At 40.0% G+C, this 20,066-nt stretch overlaps 1 protein-coding gene across 1 annotated transcript in view; it reads left to right on the plus strand.

Moving 5' to 3' along the window:
• PPP1R12B (protein phosphatase 1 regulatory subunit 12B) overlaps nucleotides 1-20,066 on the plus strand; it is a gene marked incomplete in the record, with an annotated part of 227,306 nt that overhangs the window by 53,941 nt on the left and 153,299 nt on the right. Inside the window, 8 exon segments of the mRNA XM_006159146.2 lie at nucleotides 880-998; nucleotides 3,830-3,989; nucleotides 5,754-5,898; nucleotides 8,452-8,526; nucleotides 10,808-10,887; nucleotides 11,566-11,705; nucleotides 16,862-16,974; nucleotides 18,910-19,113. Of these exon segments, the coding sequence (XP_006159208.2) occupies nucleotides 880-998; nucleotides 3,830-3,989; nucleotides 5,754-5,898; nucleotides 8,452-8,526; nucleotides 10,808-10,887; nucleotides 11,566-11,705; nucleotides 16,862-16,974; nucleotides 18,910-19,113 (1,036 nt within the window).

Consider the following 20,066-nt stretch of genomic DNA (forward strand, 5'->3'; position numbering starts at 1 on the left):
CTTTCTCTTTTAAATACTTCTACATATTTGATAGAATTCCTAGTGTCATTGGGTTCTCACTAGCCCAAAATTAACTTGATCTAGAGAAAGGATTATCTAGACTTGAAGTCAAAAGTCAAAAGACTGTTGGCAGAGGCAATGGCCCACTGTGTGAGTTTGAAGAAATTACTTAACATGTTTGTGCCTCAATTTCTTAAAGTGGGGGTTATAGTACCCACATTGCCTGTGACATAATGTTGCCTAAGACTCCTGATAATTTTATACAAAGGATCTTTAGACATCAGAAAGAATCTGTGGTGGGACCAGCAGGTGGCGTAGTGGTTAAGGCATTGGATTCCCACATGGCAAGCCATGGTTCAAGTCCCTGACCTGGAGGCGTGAAAATCACACTGGACATGTGTGTGCGCATGCCCAAAATCCCAGGAGAAGAATGGAGGAGAAGGGATTGCAGTGTGGCCATTCCCTCTGGGGAGTGATTTCTCACTGTCCCTCTCTGTCTCTCCTCTCAGGAAAGCACATTCACCCTATGGCAAAAACCTTGGGGGGAAAAAGGATCTATGATACGGTTTACTAGGTAATCCTTATGATATTTAGAAAGTTTCTTGCTGAGACTTTGTCTGGTGAGAGAGGGTGGGAATTAGAAATATGAGGGTAAAGGAAATCCTGTTTGTTGGCTTTTCTGTTGTCAGGAAATGGAGAAACCCCCAGTCCTAATTATTGAAGGCCAATGAATTTCAAAAGTAATAATAGAACATCTTATCTGGAACCATATTTGAATTCCCCAAATAGAGGATTTGCTCTGCATTGAACTCCAACAGGGAGTATAAATTAAGACTAGATTGGCAGAGATCATATTGATCCTGGGTCTTATCTGCACAGGTATTTCATTAACCATGGCGCCAGTGTGGGTATTGTGAATAACGAAGGTGAAGTCCCCTCTGACCTTGCGGAAGAGCCAGCCATGAAAGATCTTCTTTTGGAACAAGTAAAGAAGCAAGGTAACTCAAGGAATTGGCGGGGTAGGAGAGATCCCTAAATATGACCACTTACAGAAAGTAATCCCCTTGGTTTGTGGAGCTTTTCTTTATCATATGACAGGAAAGGATTAGATCTGTCTGCACCACATCAATCACCAATTATCAGCATCACATATCCTTTTAATAACTCTCACGAATAGGCCAAGAGCCAAAAGCATGACTAGTTATTCCTCGTTTTTGCCATTCAGAGGTTGTACGCCCATTGTATGGTTAGTCCCTGCAGGGGGACATAGTCATGTCTTGCTGTGCGTATACCTGGTATTGGATTTTGTACATATTGTAGAGTCCAAAAAAAGGGTGGGATACAGTGTAAATTTGAGCATAGGCTAAATTGAGTTGGTGACTTGCATCTTTTCTGTTGATGAGAGCTAAAAATGGTACTGATAAAGATATTTATTGTAACCTGGAAATGATCTTTAACCATACTAGCCATGAAAAGTGTTCTGGTTTAAAAAAAAAAAAAAATGTGTTCTGGTAGCTCCTTAAGGTAAGGAAGCTAACAATATACTTTAAAAAAAAAATGTATATTCTTAATTTATATTTCTGAAAGAATCTATTTCTGAGAACAGAGTGGGATTCTCTGATTGGATGTTTCTGGGTTCTTTTAATTTAAAAAAGAACATGTTGCAAATATGCTAGGCAGAGAGCCGGGAGGACAGGGCTTAAGAAGTCTGCTAGGCATCACACAGCTCTCTAGACATGATTCGTAGTGATTTTGTTATCCCTCCTGCTAAACTACTTTACCCACAATCTGCAGTTCATCCCAAAGGATTTAGCGTCAGTGGTCTTCCATGATCTGATCGGTTAGAATAAGTGGGACAAATCCAGCCACGCCCACTTGTTTACATATGATCTAAAACTGTTTAATGCTAAAGCAGCAGAGTTGAGTCACAGACCTGAAGCCTTTTAATATTTGGCCCTTTATAGTAAGTATGTTGACCCAGCCTTAAAATAGTGATGTTCTAGGTCAATAGCTGCCTATTTTTACTGCCATCAATGTGTAATTTTTGTGCCCTATTGAATTAAAGAATTTTATACTTCTTTTATCCTCTAGTCCCACTCATTTTTTTTTTAATTTAATTTTCTTTACTTATTATTTTAAAATTTGTTACAGGGCACGTGTGCCCACCAAAGAGAGACAGAGAAAATATAAAAGCAAGCCACCAAGTCTGGTACTCTAACTGCAGTCAGCCATGTGGGAGGGAGTCCAGTGCCCTAACAACCACGCCACCTGATGGCCCAGTCCCATTCAGTTTTATCTTCTAAGATTTGTTTTAAAATTTACAAGCCATTTTTTAAAAACTGGGTTTTTGAGAATAGTTTTGATTCAACAAACCACTTTTTCTATTTTGATTGCTGACTCTCTAAGTAAGGAGCATAGTCTGTTGGAAGAATATTCATATATATGCTTAAATTTGTAGCCTGTGAACAATTACTTGTGTGCTAAATTCTGGTCTGTGCTAAAGCAGTTACTGCTTCTCACCCCATCCACATCCCTAAGTCAGATAACCCTTAGGTAGTTCACGGGTCTCATTTTAGAGCTGAGAGGAAGCAGATCAAGCACGAGGGCTGCTAATGAGTATAAAACTCTCTGAATGGCTTTGTTTTATTTGGGACATTTTATATTTTATGCAATGGCATTTGCCCCCTTCACTGGTACAGATGTTAGAGAATTATGGGCAAAAGGAAGAACTCTTAGAGATCCTGCCTATGTTTTTATGGGACTCTAAATCTACAGTATGTTTCCTTGAAAACAGACCAGTTTTTCAACTCAGGTCACCTGCTCATCTGCCCTGTCTGATACAGCTTCACTTCAGTGTGTCTGCCTACTTATGGAAGTGAACGGTAGAGGTAGTTTGATTTTTAAAGTGAGTCACACCTGAAACCAGGATTTTTGATACCAGTCTTACAGTGTATTGAGTAGAAAAGAAACAATGGACAGGGACCGAAAATATTAGAAGCTCTGAAGGGAGCTCTCTCACTAATGTGCTTTGTGGCCTTGAGCAAGACATCTCAGCTTTTTATGTTTATTTCCTCATCTATTAGATGGGGATGGTAATATCTATCATATGTACCTCAAAGAATTGTCAGGAAATTAAAATCCTATAACAAGTAAAAAGACTTTGAAGTTTATAAGTTTGTATAAATACTATAATGAAAAGTAATGTCTCCTTGGGTCTTTAAGTACTTTTTTTGAATTTTTTTTTTTTTTTTTTTTTTAGGTTTTTGTCATAGGGAGTGTGCCCTCACGATAGAGACAGAGAAAAGAAAAGTGAGAAATCACCTTCCAGGAGGCATGACCAATCCCTTCCCTTCCATTCTCCTTCCAGGATTTTGGGCATGCATGCACATGTGCCTGGTGTGATTTCCAAGCTGGTGCCTGGTCCAGGACTCACACCACGGTCAGCCGTGTGCGAGTCCAACACCTTAATCACTGCACCACCTGCTGGCCTTGGACTTTACATACTATTGAAAACAATTTGAGTGTGTCTGCTTAATGGACCTGTATCACATAATTTTGGGTCGTCAGTAAAGTCATGATGTTATTTTTTTATGCAAAAATAACATCATGACTTTTCCAACAACTCAGTATTTAAGTCAACTTAACCCTGGTATGACCACTTCCGTGTGTACAAATGCCATTGTTCTTCTAAATTTTATGACTACTCACTTGATGATAAAATCATTGTTTGTGGTTATATTTGTGATGTGTTTTCAACCTAAGGAAAATATCCTGTCAGACTTAAGTGGAGCCTTAGTAATCCTGGCCATCTGGTATCTGGTTTCTGTAGGAGTTGATCTAGAGCAGTCAAGAAAAGAAGAAGAGCAGCAGATGTTGCAGGATGCCCGCCAGTGGCTCAACAGTGGGAAAATCGAGGATGTGAGGCAGGCTCGCTCAGGGGCCACAGCCCTCCACGTGGCTGCTGCCAAGGGCTACTCTGAAGTCCTCAGGTATTGTCCAGTTGCGTCAATCAGGAGTTTGGTTGAGTAGGAGGAGATGAGATGGATTTTGGAAACAGGGTCAATTAGATTTTCAACTGTGGTATGCTTTCTTTTTTATTGGTTTCCTCTCTGATCTTGTAGTCTTTTCTCACATTTTGCTTGTATTCATCCATGGATGATCTCCCTCCCCTTTAGCATTCTTCTAGCTTCTCCCTGACCTGTGTGACATGAAACAAAGTTGAGGTCCACTGGCCAAGAGATGATCTTTCTTTTATTTTTCAATTTGTCAGAAGGTTCATGCACTAGATAAAGAAAAAGAGACATACAGAGATAGGGAAGAGGAGAAATCAGCCACCATGGGGCATGGTCTCGCCTTCTCTGTTTCTCCATCCTGTCAGGATTTGGGGTGCGCATGCCTATGTGTCTGGTGTGTGTTTCAAGCTGCTGGATCTAGCACCCAGACCACATAGTTGGCCAAGTTGGATGCAGATTCCTTACCACCAGGCCACAGGCTGGCCCAAAGTGATCTTTCAAGGCCTTTTTCAGCTCTATGACTTGTCATTAATATCCCTATAACCTCTATGATTTGTGTGTCATACAGGAAAGACTTGTCATCATTTTGGACCCTTTTGACTTAGGTAATTCCCTTGGGACAGATTACTTATATAGATCTTGAATGTGTGTTAGGCTAGAGCAAGATAGTCAAACTTACGTGAAGGATCTGGACTCTGCTACTATACCTGGTTCATTTTTCCTTAATGTCCATACATGCTTTAGGTAGCACTTAGAGTTAATGATGGTAGGCTTTCCCTAATGCATAGGTTGCTAAAGGCATCGCGTGTGCAGTTATTGTTGAACTTTTCCAGTGCTTCATAGTCTTCTTCTTTTTCTTCTTTTTATTTTTTAGGTTTTGCCATAGGGCACATGCACTCACCCAAGAGAGGCAGAGAAAGAAAAAGAGAGAAATCACCCCCCAGAGTGATCCATTCACCTCTCAGGATTTGGGGCATTCACATACATGCTCCCGGCATGATTATCAAGCCACTGAGTCTTGGACTTGAATCGCAGTTGGCTATGTGGGGGTCCAGTATGCCACCTGCTAACCCCTCATTCTTCTTAATATGGGGTTTCTAGTAGGCGTGCGGTGGGTTACTCCACTTCTGCCTACAGGTGACATTTATACTCTCTCCAGTCCTTGGAAATGTCTGGGGGCCCACAATACAGACAACCTCCTCCAGCCCAGTGCAGTTTGGGGCTTCAGGGGTCATTACCTTCATGCTTCTATGTGTACAAATTAGACTGTAGTTTTACAGTTAGCAAGAAACTGGAGTATGAGTCTACAGTAAACATATGATATCCTGAAAGACCAACCAGAAAGTTAATTAGAAAAGTACCCTGAAGAGAATTGAGTCCTCAGTTTAGATACTACCTCCTGCACTGACAAATGGAAAACACAGTTCATGATAGAGTTGTGTGACCTGGCTAGTTGGATTAGGCCTTGGTTAACCTCAGATACACACCTTTGGGTACACTCCCCCTGTAGGGTATAACCTGATGTATCCAGGAGATACCAGATGGCCTTTTGGAGAGGGTTGGTAAGATCATCTATGATTGGTGCCCAGAGTAGTAATGGTGAAACCTGAGTAGTACTCAGAGGCAAGAGTGATCACAGGACCCCTGTGATTCAGGACCAAATCTGAAATACCAATTAGGAGATAGTTTCTTTGTTGTATATGGAGGAGATAAATGTTGCTCTTGGGGTTTTCTTCCCAGACTTCTAATTCAGGCTGGCTATGAACTCAATGTTCAAGATCATGATGGCTGGACCCCACTCCATGCTGCTGCACACTGGGGAGTGAAGGAGGCCTGCTCCATCCTGGCAGAAGCACTCTGTGACATGGATATCCGGAACAAGCTGGTTAGTGAGCCTGAACCTCTACATGGGCAATGAGAATGGGGGGCTGGGTCTCTAGAGAGGAGGCTTAAAGTTCCAGGTCACTGGCCAGGCAGGCTGCGCTGGGCCAGTGTATATCCCTGAGTGCCATGGTGTTGCCCTCCACATGTCCCTTACCCCACCCCTGTTAACAGCACAGAACTATGTTTGCTCTATAAAATAAAACTCCACTGACCTAGTCTTCTGGTTTTGTTTATGTTGAAACCCCTAAAACAAACAAACAGAGGGGGAAAAAAGATTGCCTTTGGCCAAAAATGAGCTTTGAGGTAGCCCAAGGCCATTGACTATGGTAAGGAATGAAGGATTTTTGTATTTTTAAATTCAGAGTCTTTTAACAGCAGGGTCGTTTTCATATCAGATCATCAAAAAATGTTATAACGACAAAGATCCTTGAGTATGGCTGAAAATAGTTTTATTCAGCTCACTTCAAACAACTTAGAAGCTCTGTAACCCCTGTCTTCTGATTTTCTGGGAATCCAGAGACAGGGGCTTTTATTAGCACTCGATGTTATCTGCCTCACCTCTCTCTTGAACCCAGGTTCCATTCTCAGACTGTGTGTGAGTCAGGGTCCTTAATTGTGCAGACAAGAGAAAACCTCCTTATCTGCTTTCCTCTCACTTAAAGGGAGGTGATTCCCATGACCTAATCTTAAGGGCACACGTGCTCTCTGAGGTGTTTTGTGTTTTTTTTTTTAATTTTTTTACATTTTATATGTACAATTAGTCACTGTACAGCTTTACAGTCTACAAAATGTTTTTCCCAGCATGACTACAGTGCATATCAATCAAGTCAAAGATATTTCAATATACATTATCATCTATAGATAACTTTTCATTCATGTATTAAATATTCCTCCTCCATCTTCTCCTTCCCACCTGCTGATAACCTCCCCCTTTTATGCTGTCTCTGGTATGTACAGTTGCTCTTCCTGCTATTGTACCTTCCCATCTTTCAGATTCTGCCATAGAATGCAGACATTTAGAATATATTGGGTGGGGGACGTACGGTGACTGTTGCATAATTTGGATCCCTTTGCTTAGCGTTACATCTTCCATATTCATCTACTTCATATCAAATGTCAGTGTCTCTCACTGTATATATGTGTATATAGTGTATATATGCCACATTTTTTCAATCCAGTTATCTGTTCTTGGGCATTTGGGCTTATTTCATGGCAGTTGTGAATAATGCTGCAGTAAACATGGATGTGTGAAGTGTTTTTTTTCCTGTTTTCCTATACCTTGGATAAATACCCAGGAGTGGAGTTAGTGGGTCATATGGTAATTCTATTTGTAGGTTTTTGAGACACCTTCATATTGTTCTTCATAGTGACTGGACTAATCTACATTCCCACTAACAGTGTAGGAGGGTTCCCTTTTCACTACAGACTAGCCAGCACTTGACAGTCTTTATTTTTTTAATCTTAGCCATTCTGACTGGGGTTAAGTAGTATCTCATTGTGATTTTGATTTGCATTTCCCTTATGATAAGAGATGCTGAGCATTTTTTCATATGCTTTTTTGACCAGTCATACATCTTCCTTGGAGAGTTATCTCTTCAGTTCATTTGCCTATTTTTAAAAATATTTTTATTATTATTTATATATTCAATTACTATTTCTCATTTAAATTGTAAAGAGATTTTACCCAACATGATATATGCCACACACCAGGTGAGTTGAGAATACTGTATACAACATCAACAGGCAACAACCATATCTGTGTCCACAAATGTCTTCTCCATTTTTTCCTAAATTTTCCTTCCAGCATTCTTCCCCTCTCCCACTCTCCTTCCACTTTGTCCTCAGTGTCCATAACAATTTTAAATGCTTTTATTTCCTCCAGTCTTTCAGTCTCTACCATAGAGTGTAGACAGACAGTATATGTTAAGTGGAGACTGACTTAGTAAAGAACCCCTTGTTGAATTTGTCATAACAATCAAGACTATTTTAGAATAGGTAGAAATAGGGATTTCACTTGGTTATTTGCCAAGAGGCAGCAGCATTAGAAATGATGTGGTGGTTTTTCTCAATACCGTATTACAACATGTATTAATAAAACTCTATATTAAAGGATGTGCTTGTTATGCTTCCTCTATGATAGACAAAGGTATTATAATGTAAGGTAGATCAATTAGGGAAACACCAATCATTGGTATCAAGTGAAAGTGAAAACTGTTAAAAGAAAGTCCCATTTGGGACCAGCAGTTGGCATAATGGTTATGTTGCTGGACTCCCATGTAGTTGACTGTGGTTCAAGTCTCGGACCCAGTGGCTTAAACTCATGCCAGGCACATGTTCATGTGTGCCCAAGATCCCCAGAGAAGAATGGAGGAGAAGGGATTGTAGCTTGGCCATTTCCCCTGGGGGAGGGGGGACTGATTTCTTGCTTTCCGTCTCTGTCTTTCTGGCTAATGCACACGCCCTATAGCGTAAACCTCTCCAAAAAAAAAAAAAAAAAGTGACGTGATTGCTCCTTTCATTTTCTGTCAGTCATGGTGCTCCTTTTCTCTGCCAGGGCCAGACACCATTTGATGTGGCTGATGAGGGTCTTGTGGAACACTTAGAGATGCTCCAGAAGAAGCAGAATGTGGTGAGTCTTTGAAAGCTTTTCTAACAGTTTGCAGTAGGCACCAGGTGTCTCACTTTAGTGATGTCTGCTGAGAGCTGAAATGGATGGATCTGCATTCCAGAGATGTTCATTGTTCCCTTCTGCAGCTATTAGCAGTCTGTTAGAAGGAAATATTCCAGCCACTGTTGTTGTTAAAGTTTGCCATCATCAGCCTTCAAGCAACTAAAAGTTAAAAACAGAAACGAAAAACTTGTAATTGTCCTTGAGTTTTAGAAAGTGAATGTGATATGTTTACATCAGTTTTTTCCAAATAGGTAGTAGCAGGCATAGGATCCCTCACAGCTTTAATCTTATTGACTAAGAGGATCTCTCTTTTTTTTTAAAGTACATTGATTACAGATAGCAATATATTTCTTAAACACACCAATCTGACACTGTCATGTGGTATTAGACAGTACTCAGGCAGTGGTCATACTTATTCTAGATTCACGAAATATCCACAGTCCAGTTTTTCTCTTCCTCTTACTTGTTTTAAATATTTTATTATTGGTTGCAGGAGCCACTTTTGGTGCTATCCAGGAGATTTCCATGAGCATGGTATGCATGCATAGATTGCAGAATAGAAATACATATGTTCAGATGAAGAGTGACTAGGACATATTTTCTACCCATGAGGGGACAAGTAATTTGAGCAAGGAGAATAAGAATCAGGGACAGGGTGGGATAGGAAAAAAAAATAATTAATCACTCTCTTTCCTTTGCTATTGTTTTTTTTGTTTTGTTTTTTTGGGTGTTTTTTGGGGGTGGGATTGTTTGTTTGGTTTTTCTATGCACCATGGGCTCAGGGCATGTGAGCTCAAGTTTAGGACAAAAGTGAGAAACAGCAGTTCTTAATCAGAGAACTATTTAGCTCAGTTATGGGACAAATGAATCATATCTAACCTTGACTGTATTTGGCATTATGTCTAGACCTGTAGAGTAAAGATTCTCATTTTACTGTTCAGCAAGGCTTAGCAGGAAAGTCGCATACATAAAGCTCAGACAAACACAACTTATAGATAATTTTCTTTTCTTTGTTAAGCAATGGGTCACTTAGATACTTATTTTCTAGTAAACAGTACAATATACAATATTTTCCAGATATAGTATTGGTATTGTTATTTAGCAGCAACAGCCTTCCTAATATAAGATCTATACTTTTCTTAGTTTAATTTTTGTGGTTTTTAAAACAATTCCAAAATTATTTTTGCTACAGGGTATGTGCTCTCACCAGAGAGACAGAGAAACAGAAAGTGAGAAATCACTCTCCCAGGGGAATGTCCATGTCACAATCCCTTGCCCTACACTCTCCTCTTGAGATTTTGGGCACGCGTACACATGCATCCAGCGTGAGTTTGAAACTGCTAAGTTCAGGACACGAACCGCAGTTGACTATGGGAGTCCAGTGACATAACCATTAAGCCATCCGCTGGTCCCAAATTCCAAAATAATTTTTACATTCAAGTAGCAGAAATAGTATAGACAGTTCCTATATATCCTTTGCTTAGAATAGTTAAGCTGTGAACATAGATATCTTCACTAAATAATGTTTCTACATTAATGGGACTGGTTCTTATCTTTGTCCCCTGTATAGCTATAGGTTCCAAAAATGTTAATATATTTTGTCTAAAGCATTCATACAGATACTAGATAGTTCTGTTTAAGGCTTGATTCCTATTGGTTCTTGTGTTTTCTATAGAACTATTGCCAACTTATTTAAGGATATGGATTATTAAGAATTCTTTCAGAGTTCTTTTTGGCTTTCTGTCCTTCATAAGCTAGGCTTTTGGGGAAGATTTGATTTGGCTATTTTATCGGGGAAGTTTTCTTTTTCTACCTTTTCTTTTCTTTTTGGTGAAAAGCTGTCTTTTCATGATAGAATATGTGGATCCATGAGAGAGAAAGAGAGAGAGAGAGAGACAGAGAGAGATGACACCCTCTGTTGAGTCTGCTCACGCCATGATCTCCTTCCTCCAGTTGTCTAGTCCCTCTGCTCTGAGCACTCACATGCATGCCCCATGTTGATAATGCTCTAATACCATGGTTTTTTTCTTCTCTCTTGCATGAAGATTTTCCTCTGTCATTGTCTCATTATCTTCTAAGCAGATCCAACTGGTGTACTTACCTTTTTCTCAGTTCCTTTCCTCCTTTAATGTTATCCTATCTTCTTCAGAAGGATGCTTTCATCTTGGTCCTTCTCAACACTGCTGATTTTTCACCAATAGTCAACTTCTTCCCTTTTCTCTGTTTTCTCACTTTTCAGCTTCGAAGTGAAAAGGAAACGCGGAATAAACTCATTGAGTCAGACCTGAACAGCAAGTTGCAGAGTGGACTCTTTAAGAAGTAAGACATTTAGGCTTGAGGAATGGGATGAGCTTTGCTGTGTGCCGGTGACATGGTTAACCTGAGGGATTATACAGGGAAGAAATTGGGGTTTTTACTTTAGCCAAATGATCTCGAAACATGTGGGTAAGTTTGCAGGGCTAGGTGGGCTTTGATATGGGGAGAGACAGTGAGACATGGATGTACACATTTTAAACTTAGATTTGAACGGAGAGTGTGTCAGCATTTGTTTTATCCAGTCGTAGAGATGGGAGTCCCAACTGTTCCCCTTAATATAGTGGAAGTTCTGTGGGTTCATGGACCATGTCTTTGTTTGCCACTATACCAGTGTCTAGCATGACTCCTGGCTTGTAATTTGTTAAATCATTTGTTAAGTGTAAAAATCATTTGTTAAATGGTTTTTTAAAAATCTTTATTTGCTCCATCATTATCAAAATTTACAGCTTTTCTTTTTCCTGTGTTGAACAGGCCAGATTGCCTCAAGCCATGCTCTAAAGTCAAATGCTAAACTCTAGTTTGGAAAAACCAAGAAATAGAGATGTAAAGAAGGATTCAAATATGGTTTCTGTTAGTGCATCCACCCATAAGTTTATAGACTTTTTCTCTTTATTACACTGGTCAGTGAACTTAGTGATTTGTTACTTCTAAATTACTCTCAAATTGTTGTCTTTAATTTAGCAAAGAGAAGATGTTGTATGAGGAGGAGACACCCAAGTCTCAAGAAATGGAGGAAGAAAACAAAGAGTCCAGCAGCTCTAGCTCCGAGGAGGAAGAAGGTGAAGATGAAGCTTCTGAGTCAGAAACTGAGAAGGAGACAGGTAATGAATGCGAAGATGTCCATGGCCAAGATCCTTTCTCTCCAGGGTATGGGGCGGTAACTGCTGTCAGAGAGCTACCCAGGCCTCCACGGCTCCAGAAAAAGCTCCAAGTTTGGTTTTCAAGGACAAAATATCAAATTGCTAGTGACAACTTGGTCGTATGAGCTGCAAGCTCTGTTCGACTAAATCCACTAGTTCCTGTATAGCTATATGATAAGGCGCACAAAGAATTTTTGTTTGCGGGAGCCAACTGCCCTGACCTTGGGTTGGTAGGTGGCATAGAGATGAGATTTCAAAAAGAGGCAGAGAAAGTAGGATCATGCAGAGACATTTTCAGTCAAATATTTTTAACCTATTAGTTCCAATTTTAGTATATGTGCTGCTGAAGCGAGCACTTAACCTATTAGTAAAAATTGTATTTAATTCTCAGATTTGTCTGATTTCCCTAAACAGATTCCTAATCTCTCTCTCTCTCTCTCTGTCTAAATATATATATATATGTGTGTGTGTGTGTATATATATATATATGTAATATAATATGATATATTACATATGTATTTTTTTTCATATATGCAGCCCCTTAAATTACTAAGTGGGGAATTGAGGAAAGGACAAAAATTGTATTTACCTTTATGAACCTTATTGATAATAAATACATTATTTGGTGCTTCTTAAGTTTATTATTCGATAGAATAGGAACCCTAATAGTTAAAGTGAGGTGCTAAACCTAGTGAGACTAACAAGTTATAAAATAGCCCACAGGTTTTTATTTATGGACAGACACTGAGAAAAAAGAGACTGGGTTTTACTGAATAGAGGTCAACTACAACAGAGTCATTCTCATAGAAATTGGAAGTTAATGATAAACTAAGATTTTATAGTATATATGCCCCACAACCACTGGCTATTATCCCTCCAAATTCGAATCCATGATAAATTGAAATGTTTCCAGCTAGAAGGCCAAGTTAGAAGGGAAAGGGTCACACATTAAGTTTATAATGGAGTCTGTGTTTCCCCTGCACTCAGCCATAGTCAGCCTCCCCATAATGAAGACATTAGCTCTGTTGTCTGGGCCCCAGCTCTTGATAAGGTCTGGCTTTGCTGACAGTTTCTCTCAGTTATGGGAGAATACTGCCCTTCTTCATGTCACAATCTCTGAGACTTGTCGAACATCACCAAAGGAAGTTAGAGACCATCAGTTCTATAAAAAAGATGGGCACCAGCTAAGTTTGCAGTATAGATGAACTTTTATTCATTCAGACTTGAATTTGTGTTGTTGATCAGGCATAACTTACTCTGAAAATGTTATTGTAGGACCTATCACCATTTATAAATGTACATCTTTTTGATATTTGTGATATTTATTGAGTACTTATATGTTCTAGGTTTATGTATTATCCAGAATCAATATCTGGGCTTGCTCTATGCTAGATCACTTTTCTTAGCTTCTAACAACAATGGGAGCAAGCTGCCTGCTTCATGATTTGCTGTGTTCACTTTGCTGTTGGAGTAAAACACCCATCGCACCTTTTTGCTCATGCTACGTCTCTGTTCAGAAGCCTTCTGTGAATACCTCACTTGCTCTGACTTTGTCTGCAGGGTGAATCCCAATCCTTGTGGCCTTCCATCAAGATCTCTCACCAGCCAGCTCTAGCTGGTCTTTCCAATGCTATACAGAGATATTTAAGGACATAGTCTAGCCAAATGGGACTGCTGAATTTCCTCCTATCCCTGAGCTTTCCTGCCCTCAAGTGTTTATTTGTACCTTAGAATTCATTTCAGGCCATCAAATGATCAAATACGTGTTGAGTGATTTCTGTTTGAAGGTATAGGATCTAATAGACTGAAAACATCTTTCTTTAGCCTTTTCTGGTACGGGAAGCTGAACAGGAACAGACCACTTCACTGTTCGCCCACGCCATGCTAATTGCTCCCTTGTCTGTGTGCCTCTAGCACTGCATACTTATCTCTGCTGTAGTGCTCATCATTTTGGCTGGGAACTCAGAGTCTGTCGTTGTATTCCCAGGTCTCAGCACAATGCCTGGCACATGACAGGCATTCACATTCATTAAATGTTTTTTGTTGAGTATATCCAGTAGGGGAATAGAAAGGCATTACATGAATAAAATACTTGTCATATGAGAGGTATAAATGCAGTCAATGGTATTCACTAGTAGTAAAGATTATATCTAGTTCAGGGAATTATAATAAAGCTTTATATTTATACTGTGCCTTTTGCTTTGCAAAGTACTTAAACGTTTTTATTTAATCTTCACTATCATACTCTGAGGTATATGTTATTATCGCCACTTTTTAGAATAAGAAATTGATACTGTAGGAGGTTAGGTGAATTTGGTTTCGTGGCTGGCATGTGGCATCTCTGACATTCTGACTTTGATCTGGGGCTCCTCTGAGTAGCAGGGACCCAGTGGAAATGATCTGCCTAAGAAGTGAAAGGTAAAACTGTGGGAAAAGATGAGATCCCCAAAAGAGAGAATGTAGAAAAAAGAGGTATTAAAAAAGAGTCCCGGGGCATACTGTGTTCAGGAAGTGAAGAAGAATCAGTGAAGCAGGCAGAGAAGGTCTGATCAGAGAGGCCAAGCAAAGCCAGGATGTGTCTTTCCACACCGGAGAAGCCCTGGCAGTGGCGAGTTCACGGGTGATGCAGCAGTTAGGAAGTCACTAGCAGTCCTCAAGAGAGTTCAGTCACCTGGTGTGGGCAGAAGCAGATGTTCCAGCAAGTGTCTCCTTATTTCGGCAACTCTCTGCTGACCGACATTTCATTCGTGCCTCAAATCCCAGCTCAGACCTCCTTCTTTCAGGAAGCCTTGGATATAAAGGATTCCTCCCTCTTCCGACTCCTGTACACACCCTATAGTAAAAACAAAACAATATTAATTATATTTTGAGGAGCATGTGAACAGTTTGACTTAGAGTTCTGTTTTTTCTTTCTTTTATTTGACTTAAACGTTTGGTGAATCAGTTTCCTATTGCTGCATAACAAGCCATCCCAGAACTTAGTGGTTTAAGACAACTAGTTTTATAAGTTGGCAGTTTGGGAAGGACTCAACTGGGACAGCCATTTCTCCCTTTGGTAATTCTGGGGTCCACTCTTGTTTTTACAGTCAGATGATAAGTCAGCTAGGGGATGGCTAGTCGTAGCTAGCAATACCCACCTTTCTGGTGATTGGCCAGGATGTTTAGGGCAAGTGGGTCTCTCTCTTTCTTTTTTAATTGCCAAAGGGCACATGCACTCACGTGTGTGTGCACATGCAAGAAAGAGAAAGCATCCCATGGTGGGGTATGATCACACTACAATCTCTTCTCCATTTCTCCATCCCAGAACCATACGGGATCCAGCTATCTTAATCACTGTGCCATGAGCCCACCCAGCCATGCATCTCTTATCATCACATGGGCTAACTCCTGCTTCTAGATTCCAGAAGCAGTCAGAGAAGGAAGGCACAGTGGATAAGCACTTTCCAAGCCTCTGCATGTGTCATACTTGCTAATGTTCTAGTGGCCATAACAAGTCACGTGGCAATCAGAGTCAGTGTGAGAAGGCACTGTTCCAGAGTGAATTCAGGAAGTCATGATTCACTGGGAGCTATGACTGTTACAGTCACATTTTGCTAACAAGGTGGATTTCTTAGGGCTAGAGATATTCACATAGTGTTTAAAGAATGCCTTGAATATTCATAGTAACTATAGTAATAATAACACAGGGGACTTTTATGGCCAAACATTGATCTATCCAATTTAAAAATAGTATCTATCATCTTTATAACAATTCTCATGAGGCGAGAATTAAGATCTCTGATTAATCAATGAAAAAGTAGAGGTTCAAATATAATAAGTAACTTCCCCAGTGACACACAGTTAGGATGTGGCTTAAAATTATCACAGAATTCATGGGTGGGTTGACCTGGAGGGATCTTTCTCCAGAGTGCATAGACGATAACCATACCTACTAGGTGTAGGTGTTGTGCTGTTTAGTTCATAGCCACGGACAAGGTTTCTGGTAAGGACCCTGCTGAGACGGCCCACTCCTGTTTATGTTATGTGGGTTCGGTTATGTGCAACATCCCCTAGAATACTTTCTATTTTTATTTCTGTCATAACCCCAAGATACCCATTATTTAAATTAGTCTAACCCCTTCACTGACCAACAGATGTCTGTACTTTGATTTCCGGGCATGACTTTCTTTCTCCTCCACCATACAGTCAGTCTTTAGTCTTCCAGTTTCCCCCGTGGTTCTGTTTGTCTGGAGAATTCAGGCTTATTCTGCAGCTTTCCTCATTGTTTCCTCCCTGAGGGCATTCGCCTCTTCTCTGAACTCCCCCAGCACTTGTTGGTGTCAGTCAACTAATCTAACACCTAAATTGCATATGCACTTGCATTGTTATCATCATCATCATCATTCTTTTTTCTTTCTTTCTTTCTTTCTTTCTTTCTTTCTTTCTTTCTTTCTTTCTTTCTTTCTTTCTTTCTTTCTTTTTTGGAGAAGTTTTTGCTATAGGGTGCATGCACTTACCAGAAATACAGAGAGAGACAAAGAGACAGAAAGTAAGAAATCACCCCCCCACCCCCAGGGGGGATGGCTGCGCCGCAATCCCTTCTTGTCCGTTCTCTTCTCGGGATCTTGGGCATGCGCACACACATGCCTAGAGTGAGTTTAAGCCACTGGGTCCAGGACTCAAACCGTGGTCGACTACATGGGAATCCAGTGACATAGCCATTACACCATCTTCTGGTCTCGTATGCATCTTATCTCTTCCTCTTCATTGTAATTACCTATAAAACAAGGTCTGTTTTACAGTTTTCCTGTTTTTTCTACCCATCTCCCCAAAACAGAATTGATTTTTAATAAATGCATACTAATGAATTTTGTGTGTGATAAACTAATAATGTGGAGGCAGTTTTCATTTTTCATCTGGAAATTGGAGTTGGAGCTTACCAACACAGGAATCCACCAAGTTTATTTTCTTCTGCTGACAGTTGCTGGAGATTTCTTTTAGTTTGAATCTAAGCATTCATGGCCCTGATAATCTGTTTTGATGGTGGGCAAACGTTTTGTGTTAATAGAAAAGGCCACATACACAGAGTTAAGATTTTTCACACTTGGACTTGTTGCTTCTCTTGTCTTAAATAACAGATAAAAAGCCAGAAGCCATTGTCAACCATTCCAGCTCTGAAAATAAAATTAGTATCACGGAGCAGATACCACCACCAGCTCAGAATACCTTCTCTGCCTCTTCTGCTAGGAGAGTGAGTACTTTGGAATTAATTTGGCTATTATATTTTACCCTACTGCAATAGCACTCACTTAGAAAGGCCTTAAAGTTACATACTTGATTGTCTTAGTCTGCTCCCGTGGGGGGAAAAAAAAAAAGCTGCATATTAGATGACTTAAATAACAAATGTATTTTGCACAGTTCTGGAGCCTTGGAAGTCCCATAGCAAGGTACTGTCTGATTTAGTTCCTTTGGAGGGGTTCTCTTCTTAGCTAAAGATGACCATCTTCCCACTGTGTCCTAACTTGGTGCAGAGAGAGTGCTCTGATATCTCTTCCTTTTCTTATAAGGGCAGCAGCCTTATTGGATTAGGACCCTACCCTTTGACTTTATTTAACCTTCATCCCCTCCTCACAGGCCTTGTCTCCAAATATAATCCCACACGTTCCAAAAATACCTATAAAACCATCACCAGACAAATTTGGCTACAACGTGTTAACACAGGATAGCATAATCTGGGACCAAAGAAATTTTGTCTTTGCCTATTTTCTTTGTATCTGAAATTAAGACAAGTATATTTAAAATTTGAACTGCACTTGGAAGGTAACTTCCATTGAGCATGGATTGCTTTAATAGCTATTTTCCTTTTCTACTTCTTTAAAACCTTACTTTCATGAGTAAAGTTTTCATTTCTGATGGGTAGAGTATAGAGGTAGAAAGAATTTGTTGAAATACCAGAGGTTCCTCCTTCAGCATCTTTGTGTTTTCTGAGAAGCTGTAGACTTCCAGTCTGTGAAAAAGAATAGAATAATGACCCAGCTCTACAGAGTATGTAATTATTGGGTTGTTGGGAAGCTCATGATGCATTTTTGCATAGGAAAACATAGAAAAATACATCATGATTTTTCCCAACAACCTAATAGTTTTGGAGTTAAGAATTGACGGGCATTCTTTAGTACAAAGGTGTTGAAAAAGCTCTGGTTTTAATTTATCAGTCTTAATACTTCATGAATTAGAAAGATAGGCTTATAGAAACGAGGGAACAAAGACCTGGCTTATTTCCAGAAGCATCATTATAAGTCGTTAAAGAAGTTTCAAACAGAATATAGTCCTTATCCAGTCATTTCATTTTTCCTCATATACTTCTACTGCTTCTAGGTGTGACAAGACAGACTTCTTACTTTTTTAAGAGAAAAAGGTTTAAATTTAGAATGCACACATGTACTTATTCCACTTTGCTAAAACAATGGCGGGTAAGCTATTTTTTTTCATAGGATCAGGATAGCTTATAAAGATGACATGGTGGGTAAAATTCTTTAAAATTGACCTCAGATTTTTTTCTTTTTAAATTTTGCTTGTCAGTGAGTTCTAAAACTCTTAGAACTGCTGCCCTATATCAAATAAGTTATTTTCTTGAAACTAGCGATTAGAACTTGAGTGGACTGGCCACTAGTATTTTTACTAGTATTATCTTAAATTAGCTTATTACCTTAAACATATTTATACATTCGCTCATTTTGTTTTTCTGTTTTTCACATATTATGAGGAGAAGTTAAGCTCACTATCACCATTTTGCAGATGAGCGTGTTGAGACCTAGAGAAGTGAGTCTGTTCAGTCACAGTGAGTGAAGGGATGCATGACTAGAACGCAGTGTCCTGCTGCTGTAGGTCAGTACTGATTGCAAAGGGAAAGAAAATGGTGTTCATCTCTCAGAGCCACTCTGTCAGGTAGGAGCATCGTGTTAAGATCTGAGGCTACTTCTGGCTCAGTGAGAAAGAGAGCCTCGGAGGTGACAGGCATCTGCCAGGTGAGGAAGGAAACGCTGGCAGCAAGCCTGCCGCATAGCTGCTCTCGCGCTGCCTTATGTTGCCGCACTGGACTTAGTAAGTGTGGAAAAAGCAAATACGCTCGAAAAGTCTCATCAGGGCCTTTCTTTTTCTTTTCTTTGATGTACTTCTTCCCTCCTAGTTCTCCTCCAGCCTTTTTAATAAGCCGGAAGAGCCCAAAGATGAATCTCCTTCTTCATGGAGATTGGGTCTCAGAAAAACTGGCAGCCACAACATGCTAAGTGAGGTGGCTAATTCCAGGGACGCTCCACGGGACCGAGGCTCTTCCATCTACCGCTCCTCGTCAAGCCCCCGGATTTCTGCTCTCTTGGACAACAAAGATAAGGTGCAGTTTTGGCAGGGTCTGGGGGACTTCCAAGGCAGTTTTCTTCCATGCAGTCTCAATCTCAGGAACAAATGAGAATATTTTCTGGTACCTAATTGATTCTGGAAGTACAACAAAGGGAGGCAGGCACATTGATAGTTTAATCAAAGCAGCTATTTGCTTGCTGTTATTTGATTGGCCAAGAAAGAAAAAAGTTTCAAGAACAGCCTTTCTTGTTGGCTTGCCTTATGTTCTTTGTTCTCATCCAGAGCAAAACAGTGGATCAGACACATGAAAACTTGGATTTGAACTAAAAGGTTCTTTTGAACCAATACCAGCAACCTATTCTTTTTATATTTAGAAGCATAGTTCCCTAGCTGCCGAGTTTTGAATCCTAGTGAAGCTCAAGCAAATTAGCACTTAAGAGACTTTTTTTTTTTTTAAAGTTTCTATCATAGGGCTTGTGTACTCACCAGAAACAATGAGAAGGAAAGTGAGAAATTACTTCCCCCCCTCCCCATGGGGGTGGCCATGCCACAGTCCTTTCTCCTCCATTCTCCTCCTGGGATTTTGGATATGCACGCATGTGTACCTGACTTAATTTTCAAGCCATCAGGTCTGGGACTTGAACTGTGGTCAGCCATGTGGGAGTCCATTACCTTTAAACGCTATGCCAACTGCTGGCTGGCCCCAGGAGAAAAAAAAAAAAAATTAACTTAATCATTTTTCATTAACAGAATTACAATCAGGCCAACTTTACAAACAGTTCATGTATGTATTTACCCAAGAAGAGTACATTTTTGTTTTCTTTACTTCTGATACTAGATTTTCTAGGGCTAACTCTGTGCTCTTCTCTCAGGTCAGGTCTTCCTTTTAATCTTAGTCCTCTTGCTCTATACCACATTTCTGGAAATAGCTCAGAGGGGTGAGGCATTTTGGGTGGATTGGCTCTGCATATTTGTTGTCCATGTAAC

The sequence above is a fragment of the Tupaia chinensis genome, unplaced genomic scaffold (assembly GCF_000334495.1).
Source record: "Tupaia chinensis unplaced genomic scaffold, TupChi_1.0 Scaffold000627_1, whole genome shotgun sequence".
NCBI classification, from domain to species: domain Eukaryota; kingdom Metazoa; phylum Chordata; class Mammalia; order Scandentia; family Tupaiidae; genus Tupaia; species Tupaia belangeri.